Below are 18,975 nucleotides of genomic sequence, written 5' to 3'. Positions count from 1 at the left end.
CCAGGGAAGTCCTTATTGATAAGGCTCTATTTGAGCAAAAACCTGAAGGAGGTAAGAGAGCCATCCATGAGAATAGCAAGGAGTCCAACAGTGCTGGGGTGGAATAAGCAAAGGGGAGAATGGCAGAAGTTGAAGGGAGAGAAAGGCATGAAGAGAACTATGTAGAATCTTACAGAACACCATCCTTAAGAATTTTTATTTTTTTAATTTAATTTAATTTTTTTTAAATTTTATTTACTTATGATAGTCACAGAGAGAGGCAGAGACACAGGCAGAGGGAGAAGCAGGCTCCATGGAGCCCGATGTGGGATTTGATCCCGGGTCTCCAGGATGGCGCCCTGGGCCAAAGGCAGGCGCCAAACCGCTGCGCCACCCAGGGATCCCCTTAAGAATTTTTAAATTCTTTTCCTTTTTTTAAGATTTTATTTATTTATTCATGAGAGACACAGGGAGAGAGAGAGAGGCAGAGAGAGAAGCAGGCTCCATGCAGGGAGCCCGATGTGGGTCTCCAGGATCATGCCCTGGGCTGAAGGCGGCGCTAAACCGCTGAGCTACCCTGGCTGCCCAGAATTTTTAAATTCTTAGTGAGATAGTAAGTTATCAGAGAGTTTTGTACAGAAGGGTGACATGGCCATCAGCTTGTTTATTTATTATTTAAATTCAATTTAAAAATATATAAATATACATTTATTTATATATTTGAGAGAGGGAGCATGAGTGCAGGGAGGGGCAGAGGAAGAGGGAGAAGCAGATTCCCCGCTGAGAAGGGAGCCCAATCCCCAGCTGGGTCCCAGGACCTTGGGATCAGGACGTGAGCCCAAGCCAAACACTTTAACCAACTGAGCCACCCATGTGCCCCAATTTTTAAGTTTTTTTTAAAGCCATCTCTGCATCCAACATAGGGCTGGAACTTAAAACCAAAATCAAGGGTCATACGCTGCACTGATTGAGCCAGCCAGGCACCCCTCAGCTTGTTTATATGCTGGTGGCAATGATTCAAGAAAGAGGGGGAAAATGCGGAAGAAAGAAAGGATGGTGCTGGATAATACCTTTGAGTAAGTAAGAAGTTATGGGATCTGGTGGACAAGTGCAAGTCAAGGAGCTGGCCTTAGGTAAAAGCAAAATTGTTGGTGGTATAGGTAGTAAGGCAAAAACAGCCCATACAGATTGGTGGGTAGATGTGATGGTGAGAGCTTGGGATTTTTTTTTTTTTATTATTGCTTTTTTTTTTTTTTTTCTTTTTTAGTAAAACAGGCAGCAGAGAATATGGTTGGAGGAGGAGGTGTTGGAAGTTTGAGGATAGAGAAGAAGTTATAAAATAGTCCACTGGGAAAAAACCCAAAACATTGACTGGACTCGGAGTTAGAAAACTGGATTTTGACTCCCAGGTTTTCCACTCACCAGGTGTATACAATTTATCTATTCAACCTCTCAGGTGTTCAGTTTCTCTGTGGGTAAAATGGAGATACCTACTGATAAGGATTATTTTATTATTATTATTTGGTATGAGGATTAAAGAATAAATGTGAAAGGAAAGCATTTTGCAAAGTATTTGTACTTGAAAAACAACTTTAATTTTTAAATCTACTTATCAAGGACTTGTTATGTATCAAGCATTATTGTTTTTTATGTACATTATCTTGCTTAATCTTTGCATCAATCTTGTGTGCTAATAATACATTCTTATCCCACTTTACCGATGGGGATGTGGACTTTCAGAGAAATTAAGAATGTTGTCCTAGTTTGCAATTTAGTGGACAAAGTTGAGCGGATATTCCAATCCAAGATTCAAATCCAAGGTTCATACTTTTTTTTTTTTTTTTTTTTAAGATTTATTTATTTATTCAGAGAGAGAGAGAGGCAGAGACACAGGCAGGAGAAGCAGGCTCCATGCAGGGAGCCCGATGTGGGACTCGATCTGGGGACTCCAGGATCACGCCCTGAACCAAAGGCAGATGCTTAACCGCCGAGCCACCCAGGGATCCCATAAAGGCTCATGCTCTTTAGAATTACGCTATTCAAGGTATATTTTTTCTTAAATTAGCTGAAATGTACTAATTTCCTGCTCTTTGAGGGCTTCTTTCTTGGAGCAAGTTATAAAGATCTTCTTGGTATCTTGTAGGTAGAAGAAAGTAAAGTATTTGGTTTTGTGGATTAAGGTCAGACGTGGTTTTGGCATTTGATTCCTCCAATGTCAGTAAGAGTCGAAACAGAGAAGGCTACTGTAATAGACGTGCCTGCTGCCGGAGTGTTAGGAGAGAGGTCTTTAAGCATATATATTCTACAGGTGCCTGGCTGGCTCAGTGGGTACTGCCTGCGACTCTTGATCTTGGGTTGTGAGTTCGAGCCCCACGATAGGTGTAGAGGTTACGAAAATAAAAACAAGAATATATTCTGTTTCCCAGCTTCATTGAGCGTGTTCGTGGGCAGGCTTTAGAGAGGCAACAGGAAAGCGGTGTAAGTCACTGAGCTGTGGGTTTGAGAGAAGTGGGTCTCAGAGAGGTGAGAAGAAGGTGGGTGTGCCGGTAGAGCAGGCCTAAGGCGGTTCCTGGAGGAGGACGGTTGGACCCTGATAGGGTGGGGTAGTGGTTGGCGCGGTAGGGGGGAGGGGGAGGGGGAGGGGAGGCGGGAGGGCCCTGAGAGCGTGAGGTAGTGGTCGGCGGGGGAGGGGGGAGGGGGGAGGGCCCATCCTGGGGGCGGGGCGTGCGCCGGTCCGGCCTCCGCGGGAGGGGGCGAGGCTGCGGCGGGCGCGTGCGCGCCGTCACGCCGGGCGTTTCAAACTCTTGCGGCCGGACGGAGCGGCGTGAGCCCTGCGTGCGCTGCCTGGGAGCCGGCGCTGCTCCGCTGCCTCGGGGCGGGAATCGGCTCTTCCTCTCGCGGGATCCGGGTCCCGCCTCGACGCCCGCTGTGTCCTGACGCCCCGCCGACGGGGGTCGCCATGGTTCACTTCTTGCACCCGGGCCTCTCGCCGCGGAACATTGTCCCTCCGGACGCCCAGAAGGATGCGCTGGGTTGGTGCGTGGTGCAGGTGAGCGAGGGGGCGGGGACGCGGGCTTCGGCGGACGCCGCGCTCGTCCGGGAGTCGTCGGGGACGGCGGGGAGGCGCCTGTCGGTTCGCTTGGCCGACGGGGGTAGAGTCCGCAGAGGCCAGGCGGCGGCTGGGCTGCCGTCGTCGCCGGGGAAGTGCGCGCTGGAAGGAAGTGTCCTGCCCGGGGCGTCCCAACCTCAGGGCAGGGCGGAGCGCGCGGATCGCGCGCCGGAGCGTGGAGGCGCGGCGAGGGCGAGTCCGGCCCCCGGGTGACCTTGGGGCGGGGGTGGCGGTGGCGGTCGCCTCAGGGCTCGGACTCTTGACCCAGGTCCGCCCGAGGCAGCCGGCGTTTTGCCTGGTGGTGTAAGCTCGGAAGTGAGCCCTGGTCCCGCCGCCGGCGTCACCGGCACTACACGGCGGCGCTTATTACTGTCCAAATGAAGCCAGACGCCCCAGACCTCGACCGCGGTGCCACGTGCGGGGTGGACGTGGCACCCCACAGAGGCCGTGACCCGGCAGTCCCTAGCGCCCGAGGCTTTGGGTCCGGGAGCTCGTACTGGGAGGCCCTCCTGAGCCCGGCGGGAGGGATCCGGAGCCCCGAGGCCGAAATTCCTTCAGTTCACGTGTTCTCCCCCACGGGATTCCTATTAGACGAAACTTCTCAAAACGCAAACCGAAAGAGCCTATTTGCTGCTTACTGTCTGTTACTTCGTTTCTTCAGTAATTCGGTTATCTCCTTTTTTTTAAGGCATTGAGAGTCTCCATTTTAGCGGTGCGTAGTAGAGAGGTTGAGAACTCAGAAAGTTAGTTGATTTGCTCAAGAACCTGAACTTGACATCAGGTGTTCTGAGGTCAGACTCCACATTCTACAGCGCCCCAAGGACCACCCTCTTAGAACTCAAAAATCTAGGAAAGGCTCAACGTAAATTACCGAGGGAAGGAAAGATGCATTGAGGTTGTACTTTACATACAACGCCTTGTTGGAAGGCTTGTGCCCTGCAAAGATCTGGCTTGTGCTAGTGTACTCTTGGACTCTTTATTTTTTATTTTTTTATTTTTTAAATTTAATTTATTATTTTATTTTTGGACTCACTTTTAAACACCACTATATAATTTGTAAATTTGTAGCTAATGGAAAAGCTGGGTTTTTAAGCATGTACTAGCACTGTCTGGAGCACATTTTTGTTGCCGCTGACTGGAATTATAATGAGCTTCCTTAAAAAACTGATCAACTCTTTTTCTGTCTAGTTCCATAGTGTACTGTACACAGTCGCTTTCTTTATAAGGTTTTTTTAATTAAATAAAATTAATACAGTGCATGAGTACATTTTCATTTATGACACGTTTCTCTGTTTATGTTGTCTAATTTTATTTAGTAATGTGTTGTAGGTTTTGTTTTTTTTTTAAGATTTATTCATGACAGAGGGAGAGAGAGAGGCAGAGACACAGGCAGAGGGAGAAGCAGGCTCCGTGTAGGGAGCCCGATGTGGGACTCGATCCTTGGACTCCAGGATCATGCCCTGGGCTGAAGGCAGATGCTCAACTGCTGAACCACGGGCGCATCCCATAACTTGTTGTAGTTTTTATATAAAGGTCTTTCGCATATTTGTTAAATTGATTTCTATCTTCGATACTGTAAATATTTTTAAAAACAATACAAGCTTTTTTTATTGGTATATTGACCTTGTGTTCTACAACCTTGCTAGATTCCCTTTTCTCCAGTTTTTTTTTTAGATTTTTAAAGAGATTTTCTTCACAATCATGTCATCTGCAAATAAAGACAAACTTTATTCCCTTTTAATTAAGCTTTTTTTTTTTTTTTTTAAGTCTATGCTTCTTATTTACCTCTTTCTAAATTGCATTTTCTAGGACTTTTGTAGAATGTTGAAGTGGTAAGAGTGGACCTCTTGGTATTCTAGATCTTTAAGTATGATACTGGCTATAGGTTTTTCCATTGATGCCCTTTATCAAATTAAGAAAGTTTTTCTTTTATTCTTAGTTTGCCAGCATTTTTTGTTTTTGTTTTTGTTTTTTTTATTTGCCAACATGTAGTATAACACCCAGTGGTCATCACATCATTTGCCCTCCTTAATACCTGCCACCCACTTACTCTGTTAATGTGGTGGATTTTATTGATTGTGAATTTAACTTTACATTCTAGGAATAATCCCCAGCTGGTCATGATGTATTGTTATTTTTTATATATCACAGGATTCTATTTGCTGATATTTTGTTAAGTATTTTTGTGTCCATGTTTATGAAGGAAATGGCTCTTCAGAAATATTTTATCTAGTTTTAGTATTAGGATAATGCTGACCTCAAAAAATGAATTGGGAAATATTCCCTATTAAGGTTTTCTTCATATTCGGGGCACCTGGATGGCTCAGCGGTTGAGCGGCTGTCTTTGGCCCAGGTCATGTTCCCAGCACAACTGGGCCAAAGCATTACTTTCATTTTATGTCTATAAAAGGATCATAACATTCCTAAATGTATGTGCACTTACCAACAGATTGTTAGTTTTTGTAGTTTTTCTAGTAATTTGCCTATTTCATCTGAGTTATCAAATTTATTGGCAAAATTGTCCATACAGTTCCTTTATTGTCCTTTTAATGCTTATAGAATCTATAATTGTCTTCAGTCTTGTTCCTGGTATTGTTTTCTCTTTTTTCTTTCTCTTAGTATTTGTACTTAGGGATTTAGTAATATTATTAGTCTTTTTGAAGAACTAACTTTTGGCTTTGATTTATATCCATTGCACATCTGTTTCCTTTTTTTTTTGTTTTTTAAATTTTTATTTATTCATGAGAGACACAAGAGAGAGAGGCGGAGATGTAGGCAAAGGGAGAAGCAGGCTCCTCACAGGGAGCCTGATGTGGGACTTAATCCCTGAACTGGGATCATGCCCTGAGCCAAAGGCAGACACCCAACCGCTGAGCCACCCAGGAGTCCCCCCCCCCCCTTTTTAAGAATTTTATGTATGTAAGTAATCTCCATACCCAAAGTGGGGCTCGAACTAGAACCCCAAGATCAAGAGTCACACGCTCTTCCCACTGAGCCAGCCAGGTGCCCCGCACGTCTGTTTTCTCTTATTTCTGTTCGTATCTTTATAATTTCTTATGTTTACTTTGGGTTTAACTTTCTCTCTTTTTTTAATCTTTTTATTTTTAAATATTTTATTTATTCATGAGGGACACACAGAGAGAGGCAGAGACATAGGCAGAGAGAGAAGCAGGCTCCCCTCGGGGGAGGCTGATGTGGGACTCGATTCCAGGACCCCAGAATCATGACCTGAACCAAAGGCAGATGCTCAACCACTAAGCAACCCAGGCGCCCCTTTTTTCTTTTTAAAGTGGAAACTTAGGTCATTAATCTTATATCCTTCTTGTTTATAATATTAACATTTGGAGCTATATATTTTCTCTAACACAGCTTTGGTTAATACCCATAAATTTTGATATATTGTTCAAAATGTTTTCTGATTTCCATTATGAGATTTTATTTGAGCCATGGGATATTTAGAAATGTATTGTTTCAATACCAAATAGTTGGGGATATTTCACATTTTTTATTTTTTTATTTTTAAAATATTTTATTTATTTATTCATGAGAGACACAGAGAGAGAGAGGCAGAGACACAGGCAGAGGGAGAAGCAGGCTCCATGCAGGGAGCCCGACGCGGGACTCAATCCCGGGTCTCCAGGATCACATCCGGGGCCTAATGCAGGCGCTAAACCACTGAGCCACCCAGGGATCCCCCTATTTCACATTTTTAAAAAATTGACCTCTAATGTAATTGTTGTCAGATCATATTCTATGATTTTAATTCATTTATATTTATTGATATTTGTTTATAGCTCAGATATGTTCGATCTTGGCGCAGGCTCTTATGCACTTGAGTATATATTGTACATTTGGGTGTGATAGTCTATGAATGTCAGATCAAGTTGGTTGATAATGTTAATTTTCTATATTCTTACTCATTTTCCAACTAGTTTTTTTAATGAATTGCTGAAGATGAATGTTCATTTCCAACTGTAATTGTGGATTTGTCTTTTTTTTTTTTTTTTAAATCTTTATTTATTTATGATAGTCACAGAGAGAGAGAGAGAGGCAGAGACACAGGCAGAGGGAGAAGCAGGCTCCATGCAGGGAAGCCCGACGTGGGATTCGATCCCGGATCTCCAGGATCACGCCCTGGGCCAAAGGCAGGCGCTAAACCACTGCGCCACCCAGGGATCCCTGGATTTGTCTTTTTATTTCAGTTTTTGCTTCATGAATTTTAAAACTGTTAGTAAGGGCATATATGTTTAGGAATTATGTCTTCTTGATGAATTAATCCTTTTATCTTTATGATTTCTGGTAATATTCTTGGCCTGAAGCCTTCATTTTCTGACACTAGTATAGTTAACTCCATTTTCCTTATAATCAGTGTTTACCAATCCTGTATTGTTTATGTTTAAAGCATATCTCTTGTAAACAAAGATCTTTTTTATCCCTTCTGACAATGTGTGCCTTTTGAATGAGAGTAAATGAGAGTAATTCTCAAAATAGTTGGATTTAAGTCTACTATGTTGCTATTTGTGTTCTATTTGTCTTGTTTTGTTTCTTCCTTCTCTGACTGCAGTATTGAACATTTTTAAAGTTCCATTTTGTCTCTTCTATTGATTTAATCTGTTTCTCCTTTTCTTTCTCTCAATCTTTTTTTTCCCCTTCCCTCAGTCTTTAATGGTCACTCAAAGGTAACAGTTCTTTGTGTGTTTTTTTATTTTTAATTTTATTTATTATTATTTTTAAAGGTTTTATTTACTCATGAGAGATAGAGAGAAAGAGAGAGAGAGAGAGAGAGAGAGGCAGAAACACAGGCAGAGGGAGAAGCAGGCCCCAGGCAGGCAGTGCAACGTGGAACTCGATCCCGGGTCTCCAGGATCATGCCCTGGGCTGAAGGCGGCAATAAACCGCTGAGCCACCAGGGCTGCCCTGTTTTTTTTTTGTTTTTTGTTTTTTTTAAAGGTAGCAGTTTTTAAAGTGTGGACTCAGGACCTCTGTGGTCTCTAAGACGCCATTTTCTTTTTTTACTTCCCTTTTTTTTTTTCTTATTTATTTGAGCACAAGTGGCAAGAAGGAGGGGGGCAGAGGGAGATGGGAAAGTAGACTCACCACTGAGCAGGGAGTCCCATGGGAGGCTTAATCTCAGGACCCTGGGATCATGACCTGAGCTGAAGGAAGGTGGAGTCTTCTCTGACTGAGCCACCCCATGTGCCTCTAAGACTCCTATTTTCTTAAGCTATACACTAATGAAATTTGCAAAATGTAAAACAGTGCTGCTGTTGTCACTGACCTTTAAAAAAATTGCTTTTGAAAACTTTTAAAAAAATTGTTCTTGGGGATCTCTGGGTGGCTCAGCGGTTTAGTGACTGCCTTTGGCCCACGGCGTGATCCTTGAGTCCCAGGATCAAGTCCCGCATCTGGCTCCCTTCATGGAGCCTGTTTCTCCCTCTGCCTGTATCTCTGCTTCTCTTTCTGTGTCTCTCATGAATAAATAAATAAAATCTTTAAAAAACCGTTCTTAACAAAAAAGACAGGGGGCACCTGGGTGAATCAATCGGTTGAGTATCTGACTCAAAATATGTCCAACTAGATACAAAACATAAGCCCACTGGGATGCCTGGGTGGCTCAGTGGTTGAGTATCTGCCTTTGGCGCGGGTCATTATCTCAGGGTCATGGGATTGAGCCCCTCATCAGGCTCTGTGCTCTGCAAGGAGTCTGCTTGAGATTCTCTTTCTCTTTCTTCCTCTGCCCCTCCCCTCCCTTGAGTGCATGCATGTGCTCTCTTCTCTCTTTCTTCAAGATAAATAAATAAAAGTTTAAAAAGATTTCATTGGGATCCCTGGGTGGCGCAGCGGTTTGGCGCCTGCCTTTGGCCCAGGGCGCGATCCTGGAGACCCGGGATCGAGTCCCACGTTGGGCTCCCGGTGCATGGAGCCTGCATATCCCTCTGCCTGTGTCTCTGCCTCTCTCTCTCTCTCTGTGACTATCATAAATAAATAAAACTAAAAAAAAAAAAAAAAATTAAAAAGATTTCATTAATCGATTTACGAAAGACACAGAGAGGCAGAGATATAGACAGAGGGAGAAGAAGCAGGCTCCATGCTGGGAGTCTGATGCGGGACTTGATCCTGGGACTCCGGGATCATGCCCTGAGCTGAAGGCAGACGCTCAACCACTGAGCCACCCAGGCGTCCCTTATTTATCTATTTGAGAGAGAGAGAGAGAGAGAGAGCTAAGAGAGAGAGCTCCAGCAGGAGCGGTGTGTGTGTGTGTGTGGGCGGGGGAAAGGGGCAGAGAAGAACGCGAGAAGCAGGCTCACCCTGCCAAGCAGGGAGCTCTACGTGTATTTTGATCCCAGGATCCTGAGATCATGACCTGAGTAGAAGGCAGACATTTCAACCAACTGAGCCACCCAGGTGTCCCTAAATAAACAAATCTTTAAAAAAATGATATTTCATTGGGGCACCTGGGTGGCTTAGTTAAGTATTTAACGTGTGATCTCAGCTCAGGTTTCTGTCAGGGTTATGGGTTCCAGCCCCATGTTGGGCTCTATTGTGGGGGTGGTGCCTACCTCATAAAGGTATTTCATTGGCTTCTGGCTAGTCTTGCATCTGATGAAAATTCAGTTGTCATACTTTTAGAAAAATAACTGCCACAGCCCTCCCCCAACCTTCCATGTTAGGATTTTTTTTTTTAATCATTGGTTTTTAGGCATTTGTCACATTGTGGTGTCTTTTGTTTATTTCATTTTGGGTCCATTTCGCTCCTGGGATCAGTGGTTTTATGTTTTGTGTTTTTTTGCTTTTTAAATATTTTTTTATTCATGAGAAACACAGAGAGGCAGAGGGAGAAGCAGGCTTCCCAGGGGGAGCTCAATGTGGGACTCATCCCAGGACCCCAGGATCATGACCTGAGTCAAAGGCAGATGCTCAACCACTGAGCCACCCAGGCATCCCAGCGGGCTTATGTTTTGTATCTAATTAGACCTATTTTCACTTTTTAAGGAAAGCCATCAGATTTGTTTAAATTTTTCTTTGTACCCAGTGAATTAACTGTATGCTTCAATAAATATTTAATAAAAACAATTTCAGGGGAAGCCTGGGTGGCTCAGCAGTTGAGTGTCTGCCTTGGCTCCAGGGTGTAATCCCAGAGTCCTGGAATCAAGTCCCACATCGGGCTCCCTGCGTGGAGCCTGCTTCTCTCTCTGCCTATGTCGTGCCTCTGTGTGTGTGTGTCTCTCATAAATAAATAAAATCTTAAAAAAATAAAAAATAAAAATAAAAACAATTTCATAGGGGGCACCTGGGTGGCTCAGTGGTTGAGCATCTATCTGCCTTTGGCTCAGGACGTGATCCACAATGGGTTTTGATAGGTTGATACTGCCTGTTCTCCCTAATTCTGTCCATATGTTCTACTCTTTATCAAATTATGTTATTAATCCTAGAAATGCTCTTTCAGTGCTATTCCATTCCCCAATGTGTTTATATGAAGGAGTGATTAAGAATAATTATTTGAAGCTACAGGTACTTCATTTTTTAGTTACTTGTATTTATCTTCTTCATACTTCCAAAACGAATTTAAGATATCTTCATATTCTGCTTTTAGAAAGAAGGAAACAGCAACAAATCCAGTATCATCAGAGTTACAAAATAGATAAATTAGGAAATTATTCACATTCTAATAAAAAGCCACCAAACTTTTCTTTATAGGATGCAGTAATGCAGAGTCATCCAGATAGCAAGGTATAGTGGAAATGAAATAATTTATAAAGATCCATATTTGTAATTTTTTTGCAGTTTGATCTATTGCCAAAGGTAAAGTGTCTGAATATTTCTTACTTTTTGGTTCATATTGTAAACTCTTGAACCTTGACATTATCTTTATTCTTTTAACATATGCTTGTTGAGCCTTTGCTTTGTTTCCCAGGTTGTACTGATGTGGGGAACAGTCACAAAGACACAGCTGCTTTTTATTCTAATTTCAGGGTTGGGAAAATTTAATATCTAAGTGAAAGGTTGTTGACGGCCTATTGGCAGGTCAGAATTTGTTCTCGTGTTCTGATTTTCAAAAGATGGTACTTGAGCACAGCACCTAGTTTTGGTACATGTTTTAAGACCACTGATAAAGAGTTAACTACAATAGACAATTTTTTTTAAAGATTTTATTTATTTATTCATGAGAGACACAGATTGAGAGAGAGAGAGAGGCAGAGACAGAGACAGAGGCAGAGGCAGAGGGAGAAGCAGGCTCCATGCAGGGAGCCTGATGTGGACTTGATCCCAGGTCTCCAGGATCAGGCCCTGGGCCGAAGGCGGCGCTAAACTGCTGAGCCATCCAGGCTGCCCACAATAGACCATTTTTTTTATCTTAAATTGGTATATCTTACAGAAAACCGTTAGAATTTTTCTACTATCAAAGGTATTTCAGGGAATTAAAGTGTTTTTGAGTGCAAATTTTTTTTATTAGTTTATATCCATCCAAGACAGTAGAAGGAATACAATTAGTCATTATGTTAGCTTATTTGAAAACATACCATTTTTAGCACACTAATTTCTAGAAAAAGGGGAAATCTAATTAAAACTAGATTGATCGAGATGGCAGTGTGAACTTATATTATTTGATTTTCTTAACTTGGAAGATTTAGAATTGATGGTAAGAAAGTTTGGCAAATGATGCTTTTTAAAAGAAATGGTCTTGTTTCCTGTGTACCCTCAACGCATTGTGGAGATCAAAACTCTAATGCCATACATAATTGAAATGCCAAGGTAGAGCTGCAGCATGATGGCCTGACAACTTGGTAATTATTTGATTCAGCATTTTAATGTATTTTCTTTTTTTTTTTTTTAATGTATTTTCTATGTTACCAGCCATGGCAACAGTGTAAAAGATTCTCTTGTTTTAAGGAAGCTCCGTGCCTAGTGTGGAGCCCAACTCAAGGCTTGACTCAGAACCTTAAAATCAAGACCTGAGTTGAGACCAAGAGTCAGACACTTGACTGAGCAAGCCACCCAGCTGTTCCTAAGAGGTTCTTTTTTTTTTTTTTTAAATTTTATTTTATTTATTTATGATAGGCACACAGTGAGAGAGAGAGAGAGAGAGGCAGAGACATAGGCAAAGGGAGAAGCAGGCTCCACGCACCGGGAGCCTGACGTGGGACTCGATCCCGAGTCTCCAGGATTGCGCCCTGGGCCAAAGGCAGGCGCCAAACCGCTGCACCACCCAGGGATCCCTAAGAGGTTCTTTATATGAAATTACAGAGGATGTTGACAAGTAAATATCTGCTGCTGTTGATCAAAAATTAAAGCCTAAGCAAGGGATAAAAGTATCAGTAAAAATTAAGCAACCAAATAGATGTGATGCCATCATTTTACTGAGCAGTAAAAGACTGGGGAAGTTCAGTTTTCTTCATGGTAGATTTGGAGTATTTGTGACAGTTAAATAGACATGTCAGGGAGGCAGCTGGGTATCCAGGACTAGCTTAATGAGATATGCCCTGGAGATTATCTGGAGTTCATTGGGTTTATAGATTAGTATCTGTTTAAGTAATGCTTACCCCAACATGAAGCTCTAATTCCGAGGTCAAGAGTCCCATGTTCCACTGACTGAGCCAACAAGGTGCCCCTGTAGATTAATATTTAGAGTCATGCTATTAGTAGTCAAATAATACAAAGAGGCATTAAGTCATTAGTGGTCTTGGCAAGGGATGGAAATCTGATAGAGTGATTTGAAGAATGAATGGCATAGGATATTTCTCTAAGACATCTACTGACTTCTAAAACAAAAACCCGTAGCAGAATACTATTGTATGATTCTATTTACATAAAGTTCACACATAGAGAACTAAACCGTATTCAAGATCATGATTACCACTGGATGAGGGGATGGGAAATAGCATTAGGGAGGGACACAGTAAGGGACTCTAAATATTGGTATATTCAGTTTAAGGTACGGGGTAAATACAAGCGTATTTATTTCTTTTAAGATTTCATTTGTTTGAGAGAGGGAGAGCATGTGCATACACACCAGGGTGGGGTAGGAGGGTGGGGGCAGAGGGAAAGGAACAAGCAGACTCCCCGCTGAACAGGGAGCCTGGTGCAGTGCAATCCCAGGATCCTGGGATCAGGATCTGAGCCAAAGGCAATTGCTTAACCAACTGAGCCACCCAGGCACCCCAGTACAAGACTATTTAAAAAGATGGGAGGCCTGGGTAGCTCAGTGGTTGTTTTTATTTATTTATTCATGAGAGACACAGAGAGAGAGAGGCAGAGACATAGACGGAGGGAGAAGCAGGCTCCATGCAGGGAGCCCGATGTGGGACTCGATCCCAGGACTTCAGGATCATACCCTGGGCCAAAGGCAGGCGTGCTCAACCACTGAGCCACCCAGGGATCCCTGTCCCTTGTGTTGTATTGAAATTGTCAGATTTCTTGGTTGTATTCTCCACTGATCTGTTAGCTCCAAAAGGATTAGAACTATATTTTGCTCTTCCGTGTATTTTTAGTGGCTGGTAAGAGAACAGGTGATGAATGAAGTATTGAGAGAACTTAATTTTTTTTTCCAAGGTAGAATAGAAAATAAAATCTTCCATTCAGTTACCAGTTGGAATAAGGTGGTTTCATTACCTATAAATCATAGAAATCACTATTAGGGTAAAGAGAATGTATCTTCAGATATCCTCATCAAGTAGTTTGAGTTTTTTGCATGACTACTTTCATGTTGAATTTTTGTAGATGTATTTTAACAAAGTTTTATTTTCTAGGAGGAGGCATCTCCCTACTCTTTGGTTAACATCTGCCTGAACGTCCTCATTGCTAACCTAGAGAAATTGTGTTCTGAAAGATCTGATGGAACCTTGTGCCTTCCAGAGCATTGGAGCTTCCCTCAAGAAGTAGCTGATCGATTCCTTGGGGTAATGACATGGCAAGGTAAAGATAAAGCTCCTTTAATTTTTATTTTATTTAATTTTTTAAAATAAAGATCCTTTATATTGTACCCTAATAGCACTTTACTATTTGAAAAGCATTTTCATAAACAATTTCTGTTTTGCTCCTTACAACAAGTGGATGGGAAATATGGAAATGATTCCCATTTTATTTATGTAGACATTTGAATCTCTGAGTCTTTTTGGGAACCTTTGACGGGAATTGATCTTGGTTCTAGGCTTACCTTGCTGTTGGCTTAGCAGAGTGAAGACAGTGGAGAACTAAACCAAGTTCCCACTCCTCCATCTCTCTGCTCTCTAGCTTCTGAATTGCTGTTGCTATAGTCTTGTCTCCTACTCTTTTTTTTTCCTAAGTTTTACTTATTTAAGTAAGTAAACTCAGCGCTCAACATGGGGCTCAAACTAATGACCCCTGTATCAAGAGTCCTGTACTTTTCTGACTGAGCCAACCAGGTACCCCTCCTACTCTTTTCACTGTGAATATGAGACTTAAAACATTTTTTCCAGGGCATGTGGGTGGCCCAGTTGGTTAAGCAACTGACTCTTGATTTAGGCTCAGGTCATGATCTCAGGGTCCTGGGATCAAGCCCTGCATCTGGCTCTGAGCTTGACGAGGAGTCTGCTTGAGATTCTCTCCCTCTGCCCCTCCCACTGGTGCTTGCACACATGTTCTCTTTCTCAAATCTAAAACAAAAAAACCTTTAAAAATGTTTTTCCTTTACCTACCATTGTAGTGGGGCTTTCAAAGGGCTATGTTTAATTTCCATATTACAGTTTTTTCTTTTTTCTTTTCTCTTTCGTGTTTTTAAAGATTTTATTTATTCATGAGAGAGAGAGAGGGAGAGACATAAGCAGAGGGAGAAGCAGGCTCCCTGCAGAGGAGGGAACTTGACTTTGGACTCGATCCCAGGACTCTGGGATTGTAAGCCAAGCCAAAGGCAGATGCTTAACCACTTGAGCCACCCAGGTGCCCCCCAGCTTTTTTTTTTTTAGATTTTATTTATTTATTTGAGAGAGAGTGAGCAAGCATGAGCCAGGGAATGGTCTGAGTGGGGAGCCCAATACAGGGCTTTAATCTTAACATGGACCATGAGATCATAAGCCAAAGGCAGATGCTAAATCAACTGAGCCATTCAGGAGCCCTACAGTTTTGTTTTTTTTTTTTTTTTTTTTATAATGAAAAGGTTTTTTTGGGGGGAATGCCTGGGTGGCTCAGTGATTGAGCATCTGTCTTTGGCTTGGGTCAGGATCCCAGGGTCCTGGGATTAAGTCCCACATCGGCTCCCCAGAGGAGCCTGCTTCTGCCTCTGCCTCTCTCTCTCTGTCTCTCATGAATAAATAAATAAAATCTTTTTTTTTTTTTTTTTTTTTTAATAAATAAAATCTTAAAAAAAAAATGGGGATCCCTGGGGTGGCGCAGCGGTTTAGCGCCTGCCTTTGCCCCGGGGCGTGATCCTGGAGACCTGGGATCGAATCCCATGTCGGGCTCCCGGTGCATGGAGCCTGCTTCTCCCTCTGCCTGTGTCTCTGCCTCTCTCTCTCTCTCTCTGTGTGACTATCATAAATAAATAAAAAATTTTAAAAAATGGAGGGGTTTGGTAATCAATTATTGAGATATATTTTCACATACCATATAATTCGTCCATTTAAAGTATACAGTTCAGTGGGTTTTTTTTTTGTGTGTGTGTGTGTATGTGTATGTGTGTTTAAATCACAGATTTGGGCCAGCCATCTTCACAGTCAACTTCAGAACATTTTCATCATCTCAAAAAGAAACTCCTAACCCGTCCCCCAACCCTAAACAACTACTCTTCTACTTTCTATGAGTTTATCTTTCCTAAACAACTAATATAAATCAAATCATGCAGTATGTGCCCATTTATATCTGACTTCATTTACTCAGCATAATATTGTTACGATTCATCCATGTTGTAGCATTAGTTACAACTTCATTTTTGCGGCTGTATAATATTCAGTTGTGTGGATTATGGCTAGTCATTCAATGAATAATGCTACTTACAGACATTCGTGTACACATTTCTGTGTGGACATACATTTTCATTTCTCTTGGATGTATACCTGGGAGTAGAATTGCTTGGTCAAACAGCAACTCTATATTTAACTCTTTGAAGAATTTCCAAATTATTTCCCAAAGTGGTATCATTTTACTTTACTATCAGCAGCATGCAAGAGATCTAATTTCTCCATAACCTCACCAAGAGTCCTTACTTGACTTTTTGATTATAGCTGTTCTGGTGGATGTGAAATATTTATTGTGGTTTTGATTTGCATTTCCCTAATGAGTAATGATGTTGAGCATATTTTTATGTGCTTTTTGGCCATTTTATATCTTCTTTATTATTATTATTTTTTATAATTTTTATTTATTTATAATAGTCACACAGAGAGAGAGAGAGAGAGGCAGAGACATAGGCAGAGGGAGAAGCAGGCTCCATGCACCGGGAGCCCGATGTGGGATTCGATTCGGGGTCTCCAGGATCGCACCTTGGGCCAAAGGCAGGCGCTAAACTGCTGTGCCACCCAGGGATCCCTCTTCTTTATTTTTTTTTTTAATTTTTTTAAATTTATTTATGATAGTCACACGCACAGAGAGAGATAGGCAGAGACATAGGCAGAGGGAGAAGCAGGCTCCATGCACCAGGAACCCGACGTGGGATTCGATCCCGAGTCTCCAGGATCGTGCCCTAGGCCAAAGGCAGGCACTAAACCGCTGCGCCACCCAGGGATCCCTTCTTTATTATTTTTTTAAAAGATTATATTTATTTGAGAGAGAGAGAGAGAGCAAGAGAGCACAAGCAGGGGGAGTGGCAGAGGGAGAGGAAGAAGCAGGCTCTCCACTGAGCAGGGAGCCTGATGTGGGGCTTGATCCCAGGACCCTGGGATCATGACCTGAGCCAAAGGCAGACACTTAACTGAGCCACCCAGGTGCCCCTGTATCTTATCTTATCTTATCTTTTCTTTTTTCTTTCTTTTCTTTTCTTTTCTTTCTTTTCTTTTCTTTTCTTTTCTTTTCTTTTCTTTTCTTCTTTTTTTCTTTCTTTTTTTTCTTTTCTTTTCTTTTTTCTTTCTCTTTTCTTTTTTCTTTCCGTCTTTCCCTCCCTCCCTCCCTTCCTTCCTTTTCTTTCTTTCTTTTCTTTTCTTTTCTTTTCTTTTTTTCTTTTCTTTTCTTTTCTTTTCTTTTCTCTCTTCTCTTCTCTTCTCTTCTCTTCTCTTCTCTTCTCTTCTCTTCTCTTCTCTTCTCTTCTCTTCTCTTTTCTTTCTTTTCTTTCTTTTCTTCATGAGAGACACAGGCAGAGGGAGAAGCAGGCTCTATGTAGGGAGCCCAACTGATGTGGGACTCGATCCCGGGACTCTAGGATCACCCCCTGGGCCAAAGGCAGGTGTTAAACCGCTGAGCCACCCAAGTGGCCCAACCCCTGTATATTTTCTTTAGAGAAATGTCTACTCAGATCCTTTGTCCATTTCTTAATTAGATTGTCTTTTTTTTTTTTTTAAAGATTTTATTTTATTTGTTTAGAGTGTGAGCAGGGGAAGGGGCACAAGAAGAGAGAAGCTTAAACAGATTCCATGCTGAGTGTGGAACCTGTTGCTGGGATCCATCCCATGACCCCGAGATCATGACCTGAGCTGAAATCGAGTCAGTTGCTTAACTGACTGAGCCACTCAGGTGCCCTAAAAGTTGTTTCTGTTTTTTTTTTTTTTTTAATTGAGGTATAATTGACATGATTAGGTGTACAAGACAGTGATTCAATGCATATGTTACAAAATGATGATCATGGTAAACCTAGTTACCATCTGTCAGCATACAAAGTTTTTACAGTATTACAATATTCCCTAAGCTATACATTCTATGTCTGTATTCTTTAAATATTCTAGATACAAGTCCTTAATCAATTACATGGCCTGCAGTATTTTCTTGCATTCTAGGAATTCTTTTTTCACTTTGCTGATAGCATCCTTTGAGAAGTTGATTTTGATGAAACCCAATCATCTGTTTCTTTTATGGCTTATGTTTTTGCTATCCTATCTAAACATCCATTGCCAAATCCGAAGTCATAGTATTTGCATCTGTATTTTATTCTAAGAGTGTTGGTTTCTTTACTCTTACACTTTTAGGTTTTTAGTCCATTTTGAATAAATAGAATCTTTCAAATTTCTTTTTTAGTTTATGCACATAAATTTTATACTTCCTTTGTTAAATTTATTTTTTTATTTTTATTATTTTTAATTTTATTTATTTATTTATTTATGATAGTCACACAGAGAGAGAGAGGGGCAGAGACACAGGCAGAGGGAGAAGCAGGCTCCATGCACCGGGAGCCCAACGTGGGATTCGATCCCGGGTCTCCAGGATCGAGCCCTGGGCCAAAGGCAGGCGCTAAACCACTGCACCACCCAGGGATCCCTGTTAAATTTATTTTTAAATATTTTGTTTGTTTTTAGAGAGAACGTGCGCACATGTATGTGACTGAGGGGTTGGGGAGGGGTGAGCAGGAGAGAGAATCCCAAGCAGGGATATAATGCAGGGCTTGATCTCTTGACCGTGAGATCATGACCTAAGCTGAAATCAAGAGTTGGATGCTTAACTGACTGTGCCACCCAGGCACCCCAGTATTTTATTCTTTTGATGCTATTTTACATGGAATTGCTTTCTTAATTTCATTTTTTTAATAATTTATTTTTTATTGGTGTTCAATTTGCCAACATACAGAATAACACCCAGTGCTCATCTTGTCATGTGCCCCCCTCAGTGCCCGTCACCCATTCACCCCCACCCCCCACCCTCCTCCCCTTAATTTCATTTTTGGATTGGTCATTTTTAGTGTACAGAAATGGTTTTTTAAAATTTTAATTTCAGTTTTTTTTTTGAGATTTTATGTATTCACGAGAGAGAGAGAGAGGCAGAGACATAGGCAGAGGGAGAAGCAGACTCCC

At 41.9% G+C, this 18,975-nt stretch overlaps 1 protein-coding gene across 9 annotated transcripts in view; it reads left to right on the top strand.

Annotated features, from left to right (window-relative positions):
* The first annotated feature begins 1,853 nt into the window (after positions 1-1,853).
* The window catches only part of ZYG11A (zyg-11 family member A, cell cycle regulator), a 73,363-nt gene continuing 56,241 nt past the window's right edge, over positions 1,854-18,975 (top strand). For 3 of the 9 annotated variants that reach the window (XR_011996002.1, XM_072730894.1, XM_072730895.1), the window contains exons 1-2: positions 2,728-3,028; positions 13,837-14,002. Coding sequence is in view for 6 of the 9 variants with exons in the window: in XM_072730894.1 (XP_072586995.1) it covers positions 2,939-3,028; positions 13,837-14,002 (256 nt within the window). In the remaining 3 variants the exon portion in view is untranslated. Of the gene's footprint in view, positions 2,024-2,680; positions 3,029-13,836; positions 14,003-18,975 lie in introns of those variants that run through there. The other 6 variants (XR_011996003.1, XM_072730893.1, XM_072730892.1 and 3 more) reach the window with 5 other exon arrangements.

Source organism: Vulpes vulpes, chromosome 12 (assembly GCF_048418805.1).
Source record: "Vulpes vulpes isolate BD-2025 chromosome 12, VulVul3, whole genome shotgun sequence".
NCBI lineage: Eukaryota > Metazoa > Chordata > Mammalia > Carnivora > Canidae > Vulpes > Vulpes vulpes.
This window is presented reverse-complemented; position numbering and strand designations above follow the sequence as displayed.